At 36.2% G+C, this 27,874-nt stretch overlaps 1 protein-coding gene across 1 annotated transcript; it reads right to left on the minus strand.

Annotated features, from left to right (window-relative positions):
* Positions 1-2,451: 2,451 nt before the first annotated feature.
* On the minus strand, positions 2,452-27,874 carry LOC136259065 (uncharacterized). The gene is made up of 18 exons (XM_066052477.1): positions 27,565-27,874; positions 23,960-24,061; positions 23,230-23,331; positions 18,924-19,022; positions 14,368-14,466; positions 14,080-14,187; positions 13,630-13,728; positions 12,799-12,897; positions 9,064-9,162; positions 8,697-8,798; positions 5,078-7,050; positions 4,657-5,021; positions 4,492-4,602; positions 4,352-4,435; positions 4,235-4,294; positions 3,123-3,404; positions 2,910-2,969; positions 2,452-2,855 (listed from the first exon to the last, which is right to left on the minus strand). The coding sequence occupies exons 1-18, from the start codon at positions 27,628-27,630 to the stop codon at positions 2,566-2,568; spliced, it is 4,200 nt and encodes a 1,399-aa protein (XP_065908549.1). The 5' UTR covers positions 27,631-27,874; the 3' UTR covers positions 2,452-2,565.

Below are 27,874 nucleotides of genomic sequence, written 5' to 3' on the forward strand. Positions count from 1 at the left end.
GAATATCATTCATTGTGTACTCCATGGGTAGAGGAATGGATGAAGAAATGTTGTATTCCTTGTAACTTTAATCTTATCACTGAAAGGTTTGATTTTTATGAAGAAATCAGTTTTCTGGAGTCGCTATTACAATGCAACATTGCACCACTAATAGGGTACACTTCATATTTCAAGTTGTATTACCACTTTGAATTACCACTAAATCTTTTCCCTAATTTACCCGACTTTCAGTTAGAAATTGATCAAACCGTTATCCTACCATTTGTGAAAGCTAGTAAATTTGGAATACTCAACTTAAAATGTGATGTCTTAGCATTAACAGATCATGTTTGTAATGGTAAACGAGTTTATAAAGTTGACAATACATTGCCTAACTTTTTTGGTCACCAAAACATGGTGTTTAATAATTTGGATAGTAGTATTAGTTGTGCTACTGAGTTGTATGCCACACTATCCTTGGGAATTGACATATTAGAACAACTGGCTTTTGCATGTCCAAAACTTCAACGTCTTTGCCTACAGGGTAGTGGTGGAGATGCATTTACTTTGCAAGGGCTGTGTACAATTGCTTTCCACTGTCCGTATTTGTGTGGGTTGAACATGCCAGAAGTTGGATTTGATGTAATAGGAAGTCACGTAGAATTTTGGAAGATATTGAGTGAGATGAAGCTAACACATCTATACATAGAAATGTGTCTCCTTTTCAGTGTGAACTCTGATGAACCAAAGCTGGTACACTTGTTTCAGAAATGTTCTAGTCTGCAAGCATTGCAAATTGTGTCATGGAACAGTTGTGATTGGTGTGAAGAGTGTGACATTAATTGGTCACTGTTGTCTCACTTCCCAGCACTCAAGTACTGCAGGTTCAGTGTTAAACATTCAGCTGTCGTACAAGATGTTATTAACAGTTGTAAACAACTTACAATTCTGTCATGCATTTATAATTTTACTGAATGTTTTCTGTCCTCAGTCTGCACTTCTACTTTGCAGCAGTTGAGCATAATTGCAGGTGAAGACAATACTAATATTCCTGACATTTTCATGGAGACAGTATCAGTTCATGGCGGATTAGTACATGTTGTCTTTGACGTACAGTCAGTGTCTATTAAAGCTATTGCTAGTCTTGTTGGGAATTCTCCCAAACTGTTAACCTGTATTGTGGGTGCAGAGCAGTTTATAACAGATAGTGAAGAACCTGTTTTAAGCTTGATTAAGAATTTGAAAGACAGTTTGCAACAGAAGTTCCACAGTAGGAAACTGTTCACTGTAGGTAGGTTTACCGTAGTGTGTGGAAATGACTTGGAAGTACGAGATCGTATACCTGGAACTGATCTTTTCCCATTATGGAGATATTAATTCAACCAATGCATTATTTATGTTAATTGTATAATTAACAATTATTACTGTTATTGTTGGATTATAAATTTCTTACAATTTTTCTCTTTTCCGGACTGCATTATCAGATTAAATTGACACATGCTTATTCTGGCTAGTCCTTCATGAGATATCAGCCCCAGTAAGATATCTAAATAATAGACCTTTTATACACCTTCTTTTGATACTGTGATAAACGTTGACCACACTTTTGCATAATGGGTTATGACCCTGTACTTCATCATGATCATGCAATTGTATGCTATCTTTACTAATGAGGACACTCTCAATCAATGATGACATAATTATTTTTGTGGTCGTATTTATGCATGCTCTATAATCTGATGCTCATGCATGGTGCTCAAAAATTGTCAGATTAATGAGGTAGCTATAGGCTGTATATATAGCAAATTAGCAATACATGACAAAAGTTTTATAACAAACAGTCAGATGTATAGTAGAAGCATTCTGCATGGATTAAGTAGTGTTACTGTATGTATAATACGTAGAGTATAAATACAAAAAACCCATGACCAACACCAGAATTTGCCATATGCATGGTCTGTATAATACATTGCCAATGACTCCTGTGCATGGCTCTGTTTTCATTGAGCCCCTGGCAATATATAGATTAGTTTTTGTCTGCATTGTGCTTGGCAATAATGACAAAAGTACTGAAGAGTTGTTTTAAGGTAAAATATCAAGGTCTGGCTAAAGCTGACATTGCAGTCTCCTGATGCTTCTAAATGTTGCTTTTGAAATGCTTGAAGTTGAGAATTGACCAACAACTGCATTCATGGCAGCATTCATGACAGTCTCTTGGCATGCGTATACAGTATAGGACCCGATTTGACAAAACCAGGCACGTACGTATTTGGATTTCTGACTTTAAAGGACCATAACTCCAATGTAGGAGTATATTATGCAGTTATGCAACGAAAGAATTGTGTGACAATTGTAGGTAATTAGCATACATTAAAGTTAAAGAATTGGATTTGTGTGGAAGCAAAATCCGGTCACATATTGCTTTGTTTTTGTATTTGTTTTGTAATAGTATGTGTGTAACGGTGTGTATATTGTGGAATAGAAGAACAGCCTTAACTGAAATCCAGAGTTTAAACAAAGTAATCATAAATCATAGCTTTTTTGAATCTTGTTAGAGTTAAAGCCTAGCTATAATTATAGACGTTCCTAATGAGGTAACATTTTAACCTCACTTTCAATCAGTTCAGTGACAGCTACACAACTCCTGGTTTCTCTAAGAGCCTTCAAAAGTGTCGACCAAGTTTTAGGCCCAATGCCATGATCAAGGGAGAGCCAGTCTCTTAGCAGTTCTTGACATGATTCTTCAGGGTAATTTCTATATTTGACTTCAATATTTTTGATTGTCCAATATTCAAATTCAAGTGAATCAGCAACATTTTTCCAGTTGGCTGCAATTTTAGGCACAACTAAATTATTAAGATGTTTCATTTTTGGTTCTATAGTGATAAAATAATATAATTGTACTGTATAGCAGTCTTGTATATGCTTACTTTGTTCCATTATATCAGATGTACCAGTTGTAAGCTGCTTACATGTTTGTTTTTGTGCACCTGTGTGGAAATACACTATGTTCATACACACAATTGGTATACATCACTGTGTCAACAAACCAGGTTTACTGTGGACTTCTGGCTTTGAAGTCAATATACTATGATCTTATTTTATATAACAAACTGTATTACAAACTCAATTATTTTACTTACCATCAATCTTCAGCTCATGATAAAGTTCTTCAGCAACATCTTTGAGTTGTTCAATTTCTTTTAGTGTTGCAGTCAATTTAGACCAGGTCTTTGGTCCCAGTCCACAATTGTTCTTTAGCCATTCCCTAAATACTTCCTCACAGCATGTCTTTGGATCATTTGTACATTTCTCCTCTATCATGTTTATTGTGGAAGTATCCAACTCCAAAAATTCTGCAACTGTTTTCCATTTTGAAGCAATTTTGGGTATCACATAGCAATGAAGTTGTTTCATGCTTGGTTCTGTGTAACACACATACACTGTAATGACTGCATTATACATAGAGCATTCAGTGCTTGCATGTCTTCAAATTAAATTTATGTGCATTGTATTGAGATAAAGTATTGTTGGTAGATAACCTATAGTTTAAATGCTTGGACCAGCCTATTATCAATGGGAGAAAATTGACATTTAATACCAAATATCTGACCTGTAAACCTACAAAAATATTCCATTTATAATTATGTTTAATTGTACATGTGTATGTATAGCCTATTAAAGTACATGTATGCATATCAGTTTCTGTGATCATGTAGCCAATATTATAAACAGTTACTTTGATGTGTGGAAGTGTCTTATCAGTGTATGTATGTGCGAGTTTCTATGGACCTTATCTGTATTGACAAATGTGATGTCATAATTGACAAAATGGCTGTGATAGTGTGGGACTTTATTATGTAGTAACAAAAATGAATTTTGTTTGCAGTTTTCACAACATGAAACCATTGGATAATGAAGGTAAAATACTAGTAAACATGTTGTGGTGATGCAAAATGGGTAAAACAGACCTAACCTCTGATATGGATACAATGCATTACCTCCCCCCCTGCAAGTATATATAAACGTTATCATAGCAAAACACCAATACCAATTTCCTTCTCTTCAAAGTCCCTATACTATCACTGCCATTTATATATTGTGACGTAAATGCAGATTAGGTCTATTTAGTAAGACAATTGAAGCACTAGATACATCTCTTCACCTATACTAAAGGAAATGCATGCATTAAACCATCTATTATATACTGAAGAGATGATGTGAGCATAATTTATTTCACGATGTACATACATACCTTGTTCAGAAATGTTCAAACACAAGTTTTTGTCTGCATCAGAAACTTGGATGGATAGACCTGTAGGATATACAATAGTATTTTTTTTGAAGTGTTATGTACAAAAATGACATTGACCTTCCTGTTTGTAGATACACATTGTTGGTTCTGGTCTACATGTGACTTGCTGTACAATGTGCTCTGTGGGTTCTTCATGCTTAGCTGTATAAACAGTGTACATGACTAATGTGATTAAAGTTGTAATGTTATCCACTTACTTGATAATTCGATATGTTTTTCAATTACACTGCATCGTAATTCTTCAGATTTATCAAATGCATCGAAGGCAGGGTCAAAGTCACTTTGCTTTGAAGGTTCCTTCAGATGAGCTACATATAGTAATAATAATTTGGTTACTCACGAGAGAATAATATACACCATACCTGATAAGATCTTTTGGTAGTCAGTAATGTCAGCATGGACACGTTGCACAGGACAGTATATGGTGCTACTCTCAGTTGCCTTGTCCACTTTCAAGTGCATCTTCATGCACTGTGAACATGGTATGTAGCAAATCACTGGAGCTTTCGTAAATGTAGCGGTCATGTGTTGTAGCATTAGATCATCAATGAATTTGTGAACTGATCTGACCAGCTCATTACTGTCGGCAAAAACCTTCTCTTTTGCTTCTAGAGGAAGATTTGGCTCAGGGATAATTTTCAAGCAAATTATGTGGTGATCAAAGTAAGGCTCAAGCTCATAGATTTGATGTTTCCCCAGTTCCAGGCACACCCATTGGTATGTCAGCCTGTATGGTGGCACCAATAGTATGTACATAACTAATGTGCTACATATATCACTTACTTGAGTAGGTCATACTGTTTGCTCCCATTCCATTCGGCACACTTCACAATCAGTTGATCAACCAAGTGTTCTGGAATAAACTTTGCTGGGAAATAGTAATAGAAGTAATAGCCAAAAACATTTGAATGAACAAGCCTTTCTACAGGTAAAAGATGAGGTACCAAAAATAATTGCTTTCCAGCACCTCTGGGCTTTCGGCCAACCAGTGAGGTATTGCTAATGTTAACCATCAACTTGAAGTTGATAAGTAGCTCTGCAATACTCATACCAGGTATATCCAACATCTTGTGTCCCCTAGATTCCTCATCTTTAGAAAATTGCTGCAAACTCCATTCCAACAGCTCCTGTTCAAACAATCCTGTTTTCTCAAGTTTCTCCACAAAGCCTGCAAGTGGTGGTCCCACAGGTTGACATTTCAAAGTGGTCAGAACATATGTTAGCAGCTTGGCTAGCCACTGAGGGGAGAGGATGATTATGTCAGACAGAGAAGGAACTTTGTGAAAGTGAAGAAGGGCACCCTTCTGATGAAAATGATGTAGCATCCCAACTAGCTGCTTATCAGTGCAGGTAATTCCACAACTTTCAGCAACTTCTCTTGCCATGGACTTGTCAATAACATATACATTCTCCTGGTAAGCAAGTAGCATCAATTTCCTTTCCATTTTGACATATCGAATTGGACGAACCTTTCTGGTAATAGAGGCTGCTTTCATCACTGTTCTTTTAAGCCTATTGATGACAACTTGGTTTCTCATCTCATCTTTGTTACTTAAAAAGAAAATAGATGAAGAGCCTTTGGCAAACAATGTGTTGTTTTTGGATCCAGCTATATGCCTGGCAAATGGTTTAGTTGCTAGCTCTTTGATCAGGGCTGGTACAATGTACTCAAAAGCCAACTTTTCAGCCTTTTCTATATCAGCATCCAGTTCATCAATATGGGTACCGACCAGGATAAATGTTGGTAAAAGTTCTGACAAATCATCTCCGTCAGTGCTTCTTCTGCTAATGCGAGAACTGACTAATTCCATCCAGTAGCATATTACCTTGATGGCTGATTTAGCTGGAGTGACATCATTCGGGTAACGTCGTCCTGGTACCTCATAGAGTGACTTGCCAGCATTGAATACAATCAAACAGACAACCTCCTCTGAAACAAACAAGCCATGCAAATGTTGGAATATCTGCTGACCAGCAAAGTCCCAAAGATGAATGTACTTTTTCTTTGGATCATACTTCTCCGTCATGGTTTTTAACTCCTGAAATTCCTCTTTTGTGATGTAGACAAAATTACCTTTAAAATGGTTGGGAGCATTACAGTGGCTAAAACGCGCTTGAGGAGAAGATTTAGGAATTCCTGCCACAGCCTCTTTATCAGCTGAAGATGATGAGATGGTAGCTGATGCAGTTGAAGCAGAAAGTGTTGAAGTGGCAGCAGTAGTAGAATGCAAACTTGGTTGAGCAGAAGTTGTCAAAGTTGAAGATGACAAAATTGATTGAGGCATGTCAAGAGATTGGCAGCATTTCCTTATTGATAAAAAGAACTCTGCTTCTAGAAGAGCTTGCTTTTTAAGATCTTGTAATTTTTGCTTTTCATTCATGAGTTCCCAGTTGGCCATTGTTGCGACACTGATCTCCATCTGATCTGCTCCTTCTGTTGCTGGGGTATTTCGAAAGCTGTTACCCACAAATGTGTCAATCAAAGACGTTTTCCCAGATCCTTCACATCCCAACAATACTGCACGTGGATCTACTATTGGCAATGAGCCATCAATGTATCCTTCATTAACTTCTTGAAGTGTCATATTCATAGTGTAAGAACTGAATGAGCCACATAGTCCAGACTTTGGAGTTGTAACAGATATATGTATGGCAGGAGTACTCTGTATCTGTGGTAGCATTTTGTGTACCTCTGTCTTGCTCCTTTCAAGAGCTGCTTCAAGCTGAAGAAGATTAGCAACTTGTACTTGAAATTTCTGAGATACACACACAAAAAAGAGTGAATGCTGAAATTAAGACTGAGCATGTAATGATTTATTGCTACTACCATGCAAAATTGAATAAGAAAGATTTAAAATTGACTGGATGTTCCAAAGACATCTCTTGGGGTATAACTAATTATTTAAATAATTATGCTACAGGGTATGAAAATGGGCAAAAGGGCTTTGTCTATAAACCCTAAAAATGCGTGCCCAAATTCTGAAAGCATACTTGGATGCATGGATCTATATGCATGCATCCAAATTAGCCAAAGCTCAAGTGTCCTGTGCTATATACAGCTAACTTATACAAAACAGCCAAGTTGTGAAATCACTCCCAAAGAGATATAAGGGTGGAAGTTGCAAAATCCAAAGACAACGACCGCAATGGTATTATAATGTTAATCATTTAGTGATGACAGTGTGTGTCCATGCATGGAGACTTGAAACAAACAGAGCCAGGTACAGTTTTGTTATGTTTACCAAAGAGGGCATAGGCATTAGGCATCTATGCATCAACAGCCAAATTTCATAATGACATCTAAAGGTTTTGTGCAGGTACACATATAAGCATATTTAATTGTTCACCTACAGTGACTTTTATCTAAACAAATACACAAAACAATTTGGAATTTTCAGCTAGAGTAGGGACCATAGCACATCGATAAAAAGTACTGAAACAAGCTGGAGTAATGCACAATATTAAATCACAGTAGAACAATAAGAAGTGTTATATCCCTACTGTGCTCAAGATACCATAACGGAAATGCACAGTAGGAGTATAACACTTCCTATTGTTTTACTGTGATTTAATATTGTGCACTACTCCAGCTTGTTTCAGTACTTTTATCGATGTGCTATGGTCCCTACTCTAGTTGAAAATTCCAAATTTTTTGTGTACTTGTTTGTTACCTTTTTTTGTAAATAAAATTATTATGACTGGTGAAGCATACTGTATCAAAAGAAAGAAATGGTGCCATGCACCTCAGCTATCAATTATCGTCTGAAAAGTGAAGTATCCATTACGCTTCATTGTCAGCTATATTCAACCCGTTACACAGCATTGTACAAATCAAGAACTGTTTAAAAAGCACCTCTGCAATCAAAGTAGCCACTATGAAAAATATGGACAATTTCCGTTACGATGGGAAGCCATCATGCGCTACCGCCAAATCGACACTTTTCTCTGCCAGCAAAGTTGAATGTGACACAAAGGAGGACACTGGGTAAGTCCATGAAGAATGCATTGTATGTACTGTGGTATGCCAAAAGGCACGTGTCTGTCTGAAGCGACGTCAAACAGTGAAAAATCAAGCCCGTAGCCTTAGCCACTATCGAGTTACACTTGTCTGAAGGCATCAGTCAGTCAGTTACTCAGTCAGTCAGTAGAAAATTCTGTTTAATAAATTTAAAATAAAAATTTCATAGCAACTTGTTGAAAGTGTTTTGGGTTGATCTGAAGGCTTGCTTGGGCTTAGTTATACTGCTTCATTGTTGTCAGGGAAAAGTGAGGCTAGTTTTTGGGTGATGGTTTGTTTTGTGGGCCATGCCCACACCTTTGTGGTCCCTACTATACAGTACGATAGTACTGTATGATACAACCATACTTATGTGACATACAATTTACAAGCCACAGTATTCACCTGATCAAGTTTGGTAATGTCAATGTTGCCATCTTCTACAAGACACTTCACAATATCATTTCTCTCAGTTTCAACAGCAAGTTGCAATGGAGTCACGTTATACTAAATGAATGCACACAGTGGAAAGGTGAACTTGCCATTTCAGCAACACATTTCAGCAGGCTTAATATAAAGGTATGTAGATGGCAAGCCAAAAGTTTATGCTAAGTTAATAGTAATGATTCGCAATGGAGTCCAAACAATGCTCAGTAAGTATGGTACATAGCTACAGCACATGAAGTTATATAGGAAAGAACGATGCATCTGTCAAACAAATTATTGCAATTCCCATACAACTGCTCACTCAGTGGCAGGTTTTAATGCTCACCACATTCACATGGTCAGGACATGCATTATATTCCAGTAATGTTTTCACTATCTCCTGGTAACCTTGAAATACAGCAGCATGTAGTGGAGTAGCCTGGTTCTGTAATTATAGGTACATACATACTATATAATGATGCCATACAACAAAACACATGGATGCTAACAAAATGCCAACATGCATACAGTATGTGATCCCCACCAACTTCATGATTGCTAATTTGTATTATAGTAGTATATACAACTAATTACAACTGTAGTGATATAAGTAGGGATGTAATTGTAATACCTATTGTAATTAGTAATATGCACAAAAACAGCCAAATTGTGAAAAAAGGTGCAGTCTTATAAAGCCTGGGTAAAAACAGTGTGAAATCAAAAGTGGCAGCTAAGAATGGCTACAATGATGTTAATGTGAATAAATTTTAATAATGCACACAGCCATTATTAAAATTTATTATTAACAACATTGCAGCGATTTCTTGGCCGCCATCTTTGATTTCACAACTTTTTTCACCCAGGATTTTTAGGCTACACTTTTTTTTCACAGCTTGGCTGTTTTTGTGAGGATATCACTTCTTTTTGTAATTGCAAGTTCCAAAGCCATTGGCCTTGACATTTCCTTTTAACTCGCCTTTGAACTTTTTTCCTTTACTACAGCAATCGTCGAAGACTGCGTGGCTATATAAAGTATTTACGAATGGAACTGAATTTTGAAGGCACAAAGATAGCTGGGCAGATTCGACTCATGGGGGATGCCCTACCCTGAGGAAGTTTCCAAAGCAGAATTGATTAATTACCATTCAAGCACTATCGAGCTACGGATACATGAAAACGGCATTTTCTTGGTTCCATAAAACGAGTATGTCACCCGCCCGCACCAGCTGTACTTGGCTGCACGACACATTTACTTTAATAGAGCACACATTTTTCTGAGCACTTTAATACAACACATAGCTATAGAATGTTCTAGAATTACAACTGATAGATCTATGGGTTATCATCACTGTGAAAAAAGAGGGATATAAGATGGTATTTCCAGTGGCTTATTGAATACAAAAAAGCTTGATATAACCTGTATTATACTAACAATCTCATGTAAGGCTTTAGTTAATGTGTTAAACATACTGAAACCATATATGTGATGGTATAGTGTGGACATTATAGTAGATATAAGCTATTTCAGGTAATGTGGTAAATAAACTGAAACCATATATGTAATAGTATAGTATGCATTATACTAAAGTATAACATGAGTATAATACAGGGTTTATATTAAGGCTTATTTGTATTCAATAAGCCACTGGAAATACCATCATATATCCCACCTTTTTCACAGTGCATTCCAGTGGAACTTTCATTTATAAGATAGAAATTAAGTGAGGTGAGGAACTGACAGCAGTGGCAGAGTGGTAAGGGCTTGGGTATATAGGTGTGGAGGGTCCCTGGTTTGAACCTGGAGAATTCTTTCTGATGTTTTTTTTACATGTCAGTGACTGTTCTATCAGAGAATCTCGACCGCGCTTTTTTTGCATGTTTGATTTTGCTTTATATTTCATTAGCTAATACTCTCAGTACTTTCAAACCACAAAAGGTTTGCACTATGACAGTAAACAGACTAATTTTCAAGTTATTCTGTCAAGTGGATTACCCTGTAGGCGTGACAACAAATCGCTTTTACAATTTTCAAAGTCACGCATAATTCCATTGTTCTTAGTTCGATCTCTATGAAAATTGGCCTGTAAATGTGCTGCATTATACTCTTACTGCCTTCCAAACTTGAAGTCAATCGACTAAAGCATGCGCGAGTTATAGCGAAAAGAAGAAAGAAGCCGGAAGCAGATGAAGAAAAGTATGAAGAAAATAAGATGAATTTTGAAGGCGCATATCTCAGTGATGGCTGGTTGGAATTTGGAATAGGAGGTTCCCTACCCCGAGGGAGTTTCCGCAGCAAAACTTGTTAATTTCCATTCAGGCACTATTGAGCTACAAATGCGTGAAAACAACATTTTCTTGGTTCCTGTAAAATACACACTTGTCTGTTACGCATCCGCACTAGCTGTACTTGGCCACATGACACACTATCATGTGTCCTGATTTATATGTATGTATGTTTCCTCTGGCTGTGGCTACATGTTTCCCACAGGCCATTAATGCAGGCTTCATAACTTGAGAGCATTTAACAGGGGTGGATCCAGGATTTTGCTAAGGAGGGGTACACAGGTAGAAGTCACTCCACAGTGTGTGAAGCATACTCTGCGAAATGCGAAGGGGGGTCTGGGGGCATGCCCTTCCCCCCAGGAAATTTAGCATTCTGAGATTGAATTTGGTGGCAATTTTGGCTGAAATTTGTTGATAGTTCAACACTGGAAGTATGAATGTTAATAGTATAGCTACTGAATTAAAATTGGTATAGTGTAAAGGCCAACAAAACAGAATTAGCATAAGGTCCAAGCATCAAAAAAGATTTAAACATTATGCTGGCATGTGGTGTGCAGTTGCATGATTTTTCATCTCCAGAGAATTTCTATAGTCACTAGGGTGTAGATATAGAGTCAATAACTCAATTTAGAACAGGTGTTTTAGTTGTTTAAAATGACAAACAGTGTTTTATAATTATGCTACTCTTGACTGCTTTATTAGAGTAAATGACTGTTCTATTAGAGTATCTTGACCTCTCAATATAGAAGGGGCTCTGACCCACCTAATTCCCCTTGTGCTATGCCTATATTGGCAAGAATTTACTAGAGACAGATTTAGTATATTATACATAGTCATAAACTGCATCAAAAATGTTTGAATTATGTCTAAGGTGCCTAGCTATGTTCAATGAACAACACTATAAAAAAATTCTGAAGGGGGGGAACTAGCCCCCCTGCCTGTTTAAAATAAATAAGCATGTAGCTAATTGTGTACTCCGTTAAGCCTCATTATGAGTAGGATATCACCATTTTTGTCCAGGTGTTGATACCTTGCAGAGCTTAACTGGCTTCTGTTTCACTTTTAATAACATAATGTGTCAATGAGGCTAAATATCTACTGATGTGTTCGAAGTCAAATCATCTTATTTATTCATACTAGCTTCACTGCTGCATGAAGCTTGTAACACAGTATGCATAGGCGATTCTAAGAGGGGGCCATGCCCCCCCTACCCCTGCTGAAAAATAAGCTTTGAAAAATCTTGGGGAAAGTTGCAGTATAGATTGGCATAGTTATTTTTAACATTTTTCATGTTTTTAGCATAAAATTTAGGCTGTTTTCATCCCTTAAAATACCCTGAAGCTTCTGGGGGTTGCACTCCCAGACCCCCCTGAAATTTTACTTTATATTACAGCCATACAACAATAGTCATGCTGTTCCCTACTTGGCGCTCCCTGTAGGTCAACTCTAGAATCGCCACTGACAGTATGTGAGAGGATTTAAAGCCTCAGCTGAGCAGAAGAGGCTTGTGCAGCCAGTGCAGCCAGTGCAGCCTTCAGGGTTTAAAAGATTCTGACACTCTTTATAAAATCTTTTGGTCACATGGGTGTGTGCAGACATGCAGACACACACAAGTATTTTTAAACCAATTTCAGTAACCAGGTGCGTTGGTATTCAGGCAACTGCAGGGAATATGCCTGTTTTTGTAAAGGAGAAGAGTGCTACGGCAACCCAAAGAGCCACCCCAGCCAAATATTGTACAGCTATGTAAGTGTGTGTATCTAAATACATATAAAATTTTGGGCAAACTTTGACTCACCCTGCACATGCAATTCACATCAGCATTCGACTGCAACAATGTTTTCACTACTTCATTGTGTCCTCTATAAGCAGCTATGTACAAGGGTGTATAGCTTTTCTACACAAAAAAACAAACACACTGTTTAGGCAGAATCAGCAACATGTATTATATAATGTAAATATTGGATAATCCACCATTAGGTATACCTGATTTTCACCCTTTTGAATAACATAAACTAAGCTAAGCTGATCCTAAGAGTTGTCTTTGCTATTATCTTGGCAAATCCTTTGTTTGCTGGTATAAGTCTTATGTAACTAACTTTGATATAAATGATTGTTGATACAACTTGGCCTAACTTTGCTAGTCCTAAACCAGCTGTTGTACAATTTACAGTCTTGCAATGTGATTCCTGAATACTTTTAACTTCAGTGATGCATACTCTCCTAGCAACAACTAGATATATACTTGATCTGCATTGTTGTGGATTGTTATCCACAGACTGTTAAATGTCTACGAATGAAATTTCCTTTAAGGAGGCAAAATGTTCCAATTCATGGCACATGTATAGTTTGTAACTAGTTTTGTGTGGGCAGACTCCTTATCAAATGATGGTAATACCATGCTATACAAAGTAGGTAGACTGGCAGTGCTTATAACCTGCAAATTACAAGTACCAATTTAGTAAATGAGTAGATGGGGTTCTGTCTGTCAAGATGAGACTAGTTTGTGACAATACATACAAGTTTATTATGCATCCATAAAAACCATTGAAACTTTTGTCTATATTATAATATATGTACTGCATCTGTACTTGCTATCTAAGACAGTAAAACATAAAAATCAACTCACTTTACAAATACAATGCACATCAGCATTTGACTGCAACAATATCTTCACCACTTCATTGTGTCCTTTAGCTGCTGCAATATACAGTGGTGTATAGTATTCCTACAATGAGATAATACGGCAATACTTCATCAGGAAAATGTATCTATCTAATCTTACACAATTACAAGTTCGGTCATATGTAGAACTAAAGACTATAGTGTCTGTGATGCTAATAATTATGTATATACAGTAAGTAATGAACAAAATTTGGAACAAATTTCAGAGATGCCCTAACAAAGCAATCACTAGTCAAGTGCAATTCCTTTGTACATTTGCAAGATTTCTCCAAATGCACTATTATTATATAAGCCTAAGCAAGCTTTTAGACACACACGCACGCACACACACACGCACACAAGTATACAAAATTGCAAGATTTCTTTACACAATCCTAACTATCAGCCAACTCACTTTTGATTTGTTTGTTCTGCATTCAGAATTGGCATTGTTTTGTAGCAATGTTTTCACAACCATTGCATGTCCTTTGAAACATGCTATGTGTAATGGAGTGTAGCTGTCCTATTAAATAAACAAAAGTGTTTCATGATTCCATATAGTAGAAATACTGGCAAGGGAAATGCATAATAAATACATTGGTACATCACTGAGGGTTGGGACATACGTAGTTGGCTTTGAAATGTACACATCGCTAGAGCTATGTGCATACATTATTCTCTACGTAAGTGAAGATCAACGCACTTTAGTTCTGCTTTCAATATTTGCGTGATATGTTAGCAACATTTCAACAATCATCACGTGTCCAGTGTGACATGATATATGCAATGGAGTGTAGTTGTCCTGTGCAGAAGAGAACACACGCATGTTTATGTACACTACTGTGCACTGATTCATCCAAATTGGAATAGGTGACACTCTATTCATGAAAAGTTTTACTGGGAAATAAAAGTAATGGTTCTGAGAACTAGTTTCATGGAATTTTCATGAATTTTTGCTGCCTTGTTTAGTGTACATTATAAAATAAGAAAATAATTGCAAACCCACCAATATTGAATTTTATCACAAAAAAAACTTTTAATCCTCAGCCTTACATTACTTATCAAAACCTTTCTAGCCATAAATCATATGAATACATTATATCATCAAATGTTCGCACAAATTTTATTGTGCAAGCATATAATATCCACACAACAACAGCCAAGCTGTATAAAAAGGTGCAGACTTCAGAAAGCCTGAAGTTGTGAAATCAAAGGAGGCTGCAATGATGTTGATCATAATTTTATTAATGCACAAAGCCATTTATTATCATTGCAGCCATTTCATGGCCGCCATCTTTGATTTCACAACTTTTCACCCAGGATTTTTGAAGGTCGCACCCATTTTTATACAGCTGAGCTGTTTTTGTGGGGATTTCTTTTTGTAGTTTAAATATATACCCAAAGTCAATCATAAACTGGCTTTGAGGTTTTTTATACACAAATCATTGTTCTTCTTATCTACAGATGCAATGAAGATGATAATATCAAACTAGTGCTCTACCAATACAGAAAAATAGCTACCTACTGATCCGATACTAAAGCCAATTTATATTGATATAATTTTGTGCTTGCTTGTTCATGGCTATATAAAGTTGTAGCATATATGTAGTGCCTGAATTTATTTGCAATAGTATTTAAATTCCTTTTAAGTTAGGTATACTATTTGTCTATTAAGATTTTGCAGTGACTGTTCTATTAGAGTATCTCGATTTTTCATGCAAAACGTGATAAGTTGCAGTTGCTCAACTTTTACAAAGCAAATCCTGCACCTTATAAACTAGAATACAATTTGCAGCCTGTTGTCACAAGTTTTAATAGCATAGCACTTATTATGATGATTATGATTATGATGATGATGGTGATGATAATTGGCATGAATAGGTCTTAACAGCAGTGTACTACCCCACTGATCTGTACCAAAACGGCTATAGTATTGGTTTTATGATTCAATGGAATATAGAGAAGTTGTAATAGTATTGTATTAGAGTTTATTTGATTACTTAAATTTTTTTGAGGATTTTTAATAGAACACACATAGAATGTTCTAGAACAATCTAGATTTTCCATTGATAGAGATATTGATCTGAACTTTTACTATTGAGTAGATTTTAGCTAGAATTTTCATTTATAAAGTAGAAATTAAGCAAGGTGATCAGCCGTGATAGCAGCAGCTCAGTGGTTAAGGATTAGGGTGTTCAATATGGAGGTAACTGGTTCAAATGCTGGTAAGTTTTTTCGACATTTTTTCGTGCACCTTTTTACCCCATGACTGTTCTATTAGAGTATTTCAACCCTGCGATTCACAGTTGTTTGGTTTTTGCCTTGTAACTCTATAGCTGTCAATGTGATGTCTTGTAAACCACAAAAGGTTTGAGCTATGATGATTAACCTATACACATACTGATATTTAAGTTATTCCCATAAGTGGTTTACTCTGTAGGTGTGACAACAAGTTGGCCTTTTTTAATTCAAATAATCGTCCATAGCTCTATGACCATTAATAACCAGATTTGCACTAAACTTGGTATGTGATTGTGCCACGATACATTCTTAAAGGGTACCAAAGCTCAAGACAATTAAGTTATGCATTTGCATTTTATAATGGTTTTGTAAAGTGTGTGAAAATAATCTAAGCCCTCAAAACAAAGAAAAAATGAAGAAATTAAGCCGGATTTTGAAGGCTTATATTTCATGATTACATTATGCAATCTTGCTCAAATATGGTATGTGGGGTGCTGAAGATGGAGGGCATCTGCAGTATAAAAATGATTCCAATTGGAGAAGTGAGCACTGAGCTACATATGCGTGAAAATTGTGTTTTGTTTCTTCCTGTAAATATACTCACGGTGTGGTGCGCCGGCTTTCTTGGCCGCACAACACACTACCGTGTGTCTTGATATAAAAGGCTCAATCTGGCTTCCTGCCTGGTCATATTTTGGAGAATGGATTGTGCAATCATTATGTAGTGGTAGCCAAAGTGCATAGTATTAAATTTTATGCTGTAAATGACAAGTATCTTGCAAGCACCCATTACCTACAAACTTGTACATCATGAGTTGTGTGAAATTTTCACTCAACACCATACAACATTGTAGCATAACACATTATTTTTCAAAAATAAATGTGACCGGATTTCATATAACAAGGCTTCCACACACACAAACTCAAACTTACGATTTTACCAGAAATGGATTGCTGGTCTAATACACTATCATATTTCACACTGTACTTCCTTCAGCACTGGCAAGTCTGGTTTCTGTAGCAGCTTTCTTCCGACCCTGTCAAAGCCACGAGTGTGAGATTGGCACCATTAAATGGCCGTGGCTTTGTGATAATGGTGTGTAGTGAGCTGGGACTTCACAGAGAGCTCGCCAATAGTGTTCTCAGTCAATTTGGAGTAATTTGAGGGCCATGGAGGGCCATGGAGAGCCCAAACTTGGCCTCTGGATTCCAATCGTCTTCTTACACCATTTTATACCCGTATATTAAGACCACCGTCCACCCCCACCCTCCCACCCTTATTACTACCATCTGTGATATTATTACCAGCTCGAAAAAAGCTGCTCAAAACAGGGCAAATTTTGGGTATCAGAAATGTATACACCCACTCAGTGATAGCTAGTGAACAGATGAACAATTGGTGCAAATTTTGTTTGCACAGCTGTAGGCACTGGGAAGTTATTACACAATGATTCTTTAAAATCGCCATATCTCCTAACAAAGCTTTGTGCGTCGAAGCCTTGTTTTGTCAAATTCAGTCACAAATACAGAAGTATGGGTAAGTCAAATCCACAGAATAAGCCTAACTATTGTAGTGATGCACTGATTAATCAGTAAATAATTGGATATTGGTTTATTGGCCAAATTTTAGCAATGATGTCATTGGTAATTAACAAGTTACTTAGCCGATTAATGTTACTACTCCTTAGATGTTACATTTGCAATTGAATTGTCACCTTTGCAATTGACTTTGTCCCATTTGCAGTAGAGTTCATCCCTTTTGCAGTAGAATTTGTCCTGTTTGCAATTGAATCCGTCAGTTTTGCAATTGAATTTGTCGCTTTTGCATTAAAATTCGTCATGTTTGCACAAGAATTCATCCGTAACAAGATTAGCAGCTGCAGTAAACACAGAAACAAGATGTAGCAGCTGCAGTAAACACGAAAACAAGATATAGCAGCTGCAGTAAACACGAAAACAAGATGTAGCAGCTGCTTCATGATCTTGTTGAAGTACAACTGCTGTAAATAACTCTTTATAAGGCAATAATACTTCTATTACAGCTTCTTCAACAGCATTCACAATTGTGCTTCATCATTGGCGATTGGAGTGGTCACTCGCGAACAAGCTAATTAACTTGAACGGCTTTACATATAACCAACTCAATACGAGTCCAGTTACCCTGTAGTGTCTCAAGTATTCTCCATGGCGAAATGATCCACCTAATTGTGATGAGCAGCTGGTTTATTGCAGTCAATATAAATATGACGAATTCTCGTAAAAACGCAACGAATTCTAATGCAAATGTGATGAATTCAATTGCAAAACTGATGAATTCAGTTGCAAATGGGACAGATTCTACTGCAAAAGTAATGAACTCTACTGCAAACGGAACAAAGTCATGATGAATTCAATTGTAAAAACCTGTATTGTTTTCATACCAATAAGACAAAAGTAATGTTTAATAATGGTACTCTTACATGTGGAATTTTGGTAAACATAAACATCAGATCGGTTATCAGTACCAGCCATAGTGTAAATTTTGATATTGGCTAATTAGCAAAATCTCTTATCACTGAAGTTTAATAATGATTTTCAAACTGTTAAATTTTTTAAGCAATTGCTCATTTTCATTGGTTCACACAGAAACTTTCAATGACCTGTACTGTGTCTGATAAAACTACAACTTTCATACTGTAGCAAAAAATGTATCAAATTACTAGGAATCCAGTTTTCAAAGCCTTTCTGTCTATGGAAAATTAGGTAACTGAATTTACACATGTAAAAAATGTCCACATACATACATGGTAGTAAACAATTTTTGCTACACTGAATCAAGGCAAAATTTCTAATTATATTCATATGTAGCTATATAAACAATAGATATATGGCAGTAATTCATTTCATATGGAAAGTAATTCTTGATCTGAGCCTCAGAATCAAAATAACAATAAAGTAAACAATTATTTATTGAGTAATTATCACATTGCACATGTATCACATTATAATACTGAGTCTGATATTTACTTATACCCTCACTTTATCCTGACAGTTAACATTGGCATTAGCATTAAGGAGAGACATTACTACATCAATGAAACCATCTTCTGCTGCATGATGCAGTGGAGTGGTTAAACGCTATTATATATAAAACACATATTGAACATCGTGCATGCATACACACACACACATACATACATACATACATACATCAGTGGTGGATCGAGAAATTTTCAGAAGGGGCTTCAGGTTCAGGAAGTTTTCAAAACTGAGAAGTGTAGTATAGTCCAGCTGGGGTGAATGTTAACTTACAACTGTAGCTCAGTGGCCTATAGCTACATAGATCTATAGCTAGCAACGAATCAATAAAAATCACTCCATAATATTGTTTAAATCTTACCAATCCAAGCATTCGCAGAAGCAAAACAGCACTTACACTCATTAAATGATAATTGTTTTTAGAGGCACTAAACATGCTTAAACACCGTAATATCTTTTTCAGTGATTTCAAAGGCAAAGTATGGAGTTTTACCAGTAGAAAATGTCGATGTCCCAATATAATACACTATGTATAACTCCTGGTGATTTTATCACCCACACGAATCGTAAATAAATTTGGGGTGCGTACTATTTTCAGAGGAGGTTTCAGTTGAAACCATTGCAACCCCCCCGTATCCGCCACTGTATATACATACATACATACATACAACATACATACATACATACATACATACATACATACATACATACATACATACATACATACATACATACATACATACATACATACATGCATACGTACATACATACATACATACATACATACATACATACATACATACATACATGCATACATACATACATACATACATACATACATACATACATGCATGCATACATACATACATACATACATACATACATCCATGCATGCATGCATGCATGCATACATACATACATACATACATACATACATACATACATACATACATACATACATACATACATACATACATACATACATACATACATACATACATACATACATACATACATACATACATCCATGCATGCATGCATACATACTTACATACATACATACATACATACATACATACATACATACATACATACATACATACATACATACATACATACATACATGCATGCATGCATACATACATACATACATACATACATACATACATACATACATCCATGCATACATACATACATCCATGCATACATACATACATGCATGCATGCATGCATGTGCATGCATACATACATACATACATACATACATACATACATACATACATACATACATACATACATACATACATACATACATACATACATACATACATACATACATACATACATACATGCATACACTACATAAGTACATTAATCACGTGAAAAGATCGATTTTCTGTCAGGCCAACCACTGTAAGGACTGAGTTGAAAATCCATCTGTAGATGAAGTAGCCATTGAAATACGAACATTGTTTTAGTTTGAAAGAAACCAGAATAACAACCATGGTGTTATACAGTGGAAGATTTAAACAGGGGGCACGTGGCCCTCTCTCCCCAAAAAGAAAAAAAGTTATACACAAGATTGAGATACTCCAATAGAACAGTCAGTCAAATACTCTAATAGAACAGTCACCAGATAACACTATTGAGAATCCTCCATAGTTGCTGAGTATGAAAATTAAACTCTGCAGCACCATATCCCATATATGGGCACACTTTTCCTGCTAAGAAAATGCATGAAATGCATAATATGGTCTTGTGTATGCCTTCCTTAGGCATACACAATAAAGCTAGCTGAACTTCTCATGACTATCACTTAGTATACAACTCTTGATCAATGAAGAATGAAGATGACTTACAATAGAGAGCAGTGCAATTTAGACATTTGTGCATGAACTACTCTACATCAAAATTTCAGTCTGAAACATATAAATAGCTTTAGCTTTTGGGGGCACTGCAGTGCCCCCTAGACCCCCCACTCCATATACCTACGTGCACTCCTCTTTCCAAACCCTGGATCCGTCCCTGTTATAATGTGAAAACCAAGATGGGTAACAAGCATACAATCAGGTGTTGCAATAAAAAACAATTCACACCTACTGGGAAACTGCTAAAGGGAACAAGCTGAAAATCAGTTTGTACATAGATTAGGCATCATAGAAGGTTGTTTAGAATAAATCAGCTATTAAAACATTGCAACATGTGTAGAAAGGGCATGATTGAAATACTCTAATAGTGCATGCAGTCACTTTAATAGAGCATTCAGCTTATAAAATTAAAGTTGGTTATGTAATCACAGTTGTAAAAATATAACAAAATCAATACATTATTAAAAAACATGTTGATATTGGTCCTGTAGAAGAAAAACCTGTATATACTGTATAGCTGGTAATTTTCAAAGGGCTTTTACTTTGGATGTTTCGAAGAGGCTCTTCTCTTCAAAAATAAATTCCCACGTCCGGTTGTTCTTCGAAAATAAATCCCCACAAGTGAAAACAATGCCAATATCAATCCAACTTTCGCTTGTGTATTCCCCTCAGTATTACTGATGATAACAGGTAATCTGCGTCATTACTGTGCCAACAACCAGAAAACAGGTCATCCAAAATGGGAATTGATGCTGTCTGCTCTAGAATCTGTGGTAGATGGCCATTAATAGCTAGCTATGATCGAGCGCAATGAACCTTATCCACAATTACGTCACAACGCTAAAATGGCGAAAAGTGTGGGGGCCTTTTGTACAGAGAGCCATTGGGAAGAAACCAAAAGCAGACCGTAGGACTACTGGAGAAGTACGAAAATGCGTGCCCCTACATAGTAAGATAGTTAATAAGCCTCACCAGAGTTTTCTCATGCTTTCCCTCACGTGAAACATCTCGAAACGTTATCCCTTCCATACAAAGTATCCCACTTGACCCCACACTTTTCGCCATTTTTGCATTATTTTCGCGTTGTGACGTAATTGCGGATAAGGCTCATTGAGCCAGTGAATTTAGTCCACTCGAGACTTCCCCAGTCTTCTCTCCAGTGCACAGCGATGGGGATTACTCCACCAGTAAGTCAGTTTTGGGCAAACATTCATGTATCTTCATAATTTGTGACACGGATTTCCGTTTATTTGAAATTCACTCAGACTTTGAAATATGCACTCTTTGAAATTAAAATCCTTCGAAATTCAGATTTTGCCTCTATTGCAAAATTTTCTGGTTCGAAAATAACCCGCTATACAGTAGAATGTATGTATATATGTGTAACAAGGGACCCTTTAGAACGTTCAGCTATGTAACAAGTCATGCTGTAGAATATTCAGTTTCATAACAAGCCTGTAGAAAGTTCAGTTACATAGTTACGTATCAAGTCACCTTTTCAAGTGTAGCTATGCAACAAATCACCCTGCAGAGTGTTCAGCTACTGTACATAACAAGTCAACTTGTATATAGAAAGTTCAGCATTGTAGCAAGTTACATTCAGCTATATATGCAATAAGTCACCTTTTAGACAAGTCACCCTGTAGAATGTTCATTATTTTATGTAACAAGTTAACCCAGTTTATATAAAAGTCACCAATATTCAGTCTTTCTCTTATTCCTGTATAAAGAAAGTAAAAAGCAAGTCTCACAGCTAGACATACGTAGTCCAGCTATATGGAAAAGGAGTGATGTCTATACCAATATAGCCAAGCTGTGAAAATAGGGTGCAGCCCCCCGAAAAAGCCTGGATGAAAAAAAGTTGTGAAATTAAAAATAGCAGCCAAGAAATGGATGTAATGATGTCAATGCCAATTATTTTTTATGACTACACTGTCATCATTAAAATGATTAGCATTAACATCATTGCACCATTTCTTGGCCACCACTTTTGATTTCACAACTCACTTTTTCTGGGACCACATTGTTTTTCATAGCTTGCCAGTTTTGGTATAGATTCCATATGTATAGTACACATTTAATTCCTACTTCAGTCATATAATATATGTAACTTGTCAATAGCTATAGCTGTATAGGGATTAAATGATGTCAACTAGTGTAGCTGCATGTGTGGGTGACTTCCCTTGTTTTTGAGCCCTACTCAAATTTGAAATTCCTAGCATTTGTTTGTTTGTTTTAATTTTTGCAAATAATTTATGAATGATAAGTCTGTGCATATATACTGCATCAAAGAAAGAATGGAACCAGACGCATTTAATTCATGTCTCTGAATGTACACTCCTAACTAAAAGCCACTTTAATACCCATGCTCCAATGTACCTCTGCAATCAATCCACTCATACACAATACTAAATAATACGCTGCTGATATTTTCTCACATGATCCACACATTCTATGTTGACATGTAAGGATAATAACATCATCACAATTTTGTTCTGGCCACTGTAGGAAGCAACATGTAGAAGTCTCTGTTGATATTCCTACAAGAAAAATTAGTGTATGACATTTCCATCACCTCATGTGTATCTATAAAGCAAACAACAATATACATGTTCCAGAAAGTTACAGCTTGTGTTGACATTAATCTATGCTTGTCTGAAGGCAACAGTCATGAGTCAGTCATTTAAAATTTAAATTTCTATTGTATCCGTATGTATGCACATAGAAAGACCTATGCATAGGTAAGGTTTCCTCACATGAAGATGACAAGAAGAATTGAAGATGTAAAGTAATGGAGCAAAATGCAAATATTATTCATGGAAATCCAAAAGGCATGAGTTCATTATTACCGTGTAAAATAGACACTGCAGAATGCATCATTAGCCTTTAGCATTTTGAATGTGATCAGACAGGCAGCTACAGTAGGCGAGCAGACTAAATATTAAGTTTCACCAGTTTTGTTTAAATGATATCGTGCTTTTTGTATGGTATTTAACAGAAGATTTTCATGTTATTTTGTGAAGAGATGCTTCTATAATATCATGATCATTTTTAATGGCAGCATTTTATGGTGATGCCACTTTTTCTTTGGAGAGGAACCCTACCATACAGTATTACTGTACCATATGACAGTATAATACTATCCTTCACAATAATGTACATATGTACCTCATATATGATACTATCCATATCAACTCCATCATTTAATAACTTAGTCACTACTCCAATATTGCCATCTATAATAGCATTTAGCAGCAGAATTTGTTCTTCCTAAAATGTATAAAGAAAACAAGTTATGTAAGCACCTTATGCATGACTTAGATATGTAGGTACATGCCCCCTACCACTATAGGTTCTATTGTATTCTGTATGTTATATAAACTTAAGGATTTTGCAACTATATTGTATAGTCACAACACCATGTAATTGTCTTTATACTGATAAAAAGGGTCATTATGCAACTATAATGATGACTGTATATACAGTAGGACCTTGATTATCCAAACCCTCAATTATCTGAACAGTGTAAGTGACTGCTCTATTAGAGTATTAGGTGAACGTTTTATTAGAGTATTTGAACAGAACTCTGTATTAATGAATGGGTTTCATTTATCTGAACGCGTTTATGATTGAACTGGCACACAGGCATTCGGATAATGGAGGTACTACATGTGTATGTTCCAATCGATCATCAATACATTATTATGGACTGAATGGCTAATTAGTATGTATCATTATACAATTCCTAATGCACCATATCAGACTGCACACTTTTGAGCTATCCTATATCAAATGTCACTATTTACTTCCAGTTAAGTGTCTTCCCTCATGTATATGAAGTAATAAAAATGATGTAAATGAACATGTGTACTAGAAATTATACATTATAATTATTACTTCGCAGCAATAATACGGAAAACCTGGTGATATTCAAAAGTAACATCACAGAACTACTTAAAAGACATGCTATTTACTAAAGATGGCATCAGGACACTTCAGAAGGAACATACACATCTTGTGGTCACAAAGTCATTTACAATGTCATGGAAGCAGCCATTATATCATAATAGAATGCTGTCACATCACAGTACACTATGGTACGAAGGGCTGCAGAGCCTCTCAAAAGCCAGCAACCAACTATATATGTGTATGACAGTGCATGTCCTTATATGCATGCTGTTCTTCTTCTGACTATGCATGGATACATCCGGTGCTACCGCCTTCTTTCTACCACTAGCGCAAATGCCATGAGTAATTTTGGAAATGAGACCAAGGATTTGAATAATATTTGTAGCTACATGCCAAGGGATGCAGTGATTATGCTGGAACAATGAGAATCAGGAATTATGCTGGTATTTTAAAAGCTTTAACAGTTGTAACGGTAAAAGATTGAAATACTCTAATAGAGCAGTCAATAATTCTAATACAACAGTCACGTTAGTTATGTTACTCTAATAAAGCAGTCATGCAGTAAGAATGATAGGTTACAAATAGGAGATGAAATAAATACTCTCTAATACAGCAACCAAACAAAGAGAAGAAGTCTAGAAGCTGAAACATGGTCTGATACTGCAAAAAGGTGACATTATTAGCTAAAATTGTGGCATTAATTTCTCAAATTTTGAAAAGCATAATAGGTGAATTTTCTGAACACTTCTCTCAAAAGCATAATACTCAAGTTTATAAGCTCAACAGCCTCATGCCTATACATGTTACACATAGCTACATAGATTTCGTCAATATAATCATGTCTTGTCACCACCATTAAAATGTCTAGACTAATTCCAAGCTGGGATTTTGCCTCCAAAATTGGGCCAAACAATTCCTATCAAATCTGTCCAATTGCCATGAGATATATAAAATATAATGGGAAATGCCATTTATGGATCATATAGCAGCGTCTCCACTTTCCTTGGAGATTTGATAAAGAAACCAGATTAAACAATTGCCTTAGTAAGGGTCCTTTTCATTTTATCTTTTCTTTCATCAAGAAAGAATTTTTTATTTGGTAAGAGTCAAGATCTAGTATACCATTCAATACTAAGATTCATACCTGTGGTGAATCAAACACAAAATCATAGTGCTTCCACAATCATGAAGCCCCTTGAACTAATACAGAGACCACACAACTACTTGACCATCATATTGCTTGCTAAAGGCTACTATATATGGTTTGCTAGCATTTTAAAATTAAATCCTTACTTGGTATGTGGCATGGAATACTATAGTTCACAGCACTGTTAAAACTAAAGAGCTATGGTAGCATCAGTTGTTTTGACTGGAGTAGTCAAAATTTAGCATTTTTGTAGGTGCCATAGCACTGTAGGTGACATAATCAGTTTCAACAGCCTGAGTGAGGATGATTATGGCAGTTCAGATTCCACCTGTTCGTACACGCAAGCAACAAATACAGTGAGCTTAAAAGCTCTTATAAGATGTTTATATAAAATTTATTGCATAGAATAACCTATACACACTCCATACATCAAACAAATTAATATTTTGAAGATGGCCAGTAGCCTGAGATTACACATTTAAAAGTTTAAAATTAGTGACTGCACACCACAACAGCAACTGCTTTTAATAGTATATATGCTGCAAAGTAACACAACTTGTGGATCAAAAGCACAATTGTATAGGTTTACATGTTAACTATATGTAGCGTACGAATCACAAAACTGAAAATTAATTTAAAAATTTAATTCCAACACACGATGGCCTCAACTATAATATCTATACCATTGTAAATATACTTGCTACAGTACTGATACTCACCTGCAGCTGCTTAAAGTACATCCAGTGCTAAAAATGAGTGGTGTGATAGCACCTAAAAATCTTATGGTAGCACCTAAAAGTGCTAAATTTTGACTACTACAGTCAAAAAAAATAGCACCTCTAGGTGCTACAGCACTTCATTTTTAACAGTGTGATCTTTACTACTGCAGCTAGTTATTTCAATACAGTATAACTAGCTACATGTCCATTCGATTCTAATCATCACCTCTCATCATAGGCTTGATCCCGTAAGCAAAACAAAGTAGAATAGCTACCATCAAATTCTAGCAGAATTAGATCGGCTGAACTTTTCTAACTTCTATGAAACCCTTGAAATTAGTGTACTGGGACATTACCAACAATTTTCTGTCAAGAACACTTTGAATGTCCTCCATTTTATTGCTCAAGATTTACCAATATCAAAAGCACCAGTGAGACAAATTTTAGACGGCAGTGTCTCGAAGGTTAGCATTACAGCATCTCAAAACTGAGATATTTATGGCACAGGACAGCAGGGAGTGGCTGTGCCCTACTTAAACTCTGAATCTTGTAACTTATAATTAGAGGTGATTGTAGCATTATATTTTTGTACTTTCACCCTTGCCATGCCCACGCTGGTTTCACTTTTGAGCCAGTCTTTGTGGTCACATGTGAACGAGGATTTTCGCATATGTTTAACGTATCACATTCTCTCATCTTAATAATGATGGTAGTTTACAGTGTGAGGCCTTGGGATAAGCCAGTTCAGGCTTCCCCAGATACACAATTATTAATGCTTTAAAGCACAAATGCTGAAGGTCTGTAGGACACCTGGTCCTACAGCCTGCTCAAAGACTTTAGCTACAGAAGGTGTGTTTGAAAAGTTGGTATACAACTACAATAAATGGACAACAAAACTAATATAAAAACAATGACGAGAACAAAGAACACAACACACGATAGGATTACTAATTAGAACTGAGTGCTGATCTGCCATAGCTAGCTAGCTACCTACCTACCTTAGTTGGCAATCTCTTCTTTCCTAGGGTAAACTCCCCACCAACTCTTGTAGTCAAATCTGTCATTTTGAAATACTGAGTTCAGCGAAACTCGAGGTGAAACTCATTTAGTTGTCTAGTCGTGACTCGATCTCACCCGGTAGCTATAGTCTCGCGGCGCCCGACCCTAAAAAGAGGGTCTGGTGAAACTGTGTACAAAAAGTTTGAGCTCTGGAATGTTTATTGGATGACGTTTTACGTGTTACGTAAGTGCACTGTTTACGTCACAACATCCATTTAACCAGATCCGCTTACAGCATGACCAAACCAA

Source organism: Dysidea avara, chromosome 6 (assembly GCF_963678975.1).
Source record: "Dysidea avara chromosome 6, odDysAvar1.4, whole genome shotgun sequence".
NCBI lineage: Eukaryota > Metazoa > Porifera > Demospongiae > Dictyoceratida > Dysideidae > Dysidea > Dysidea avara.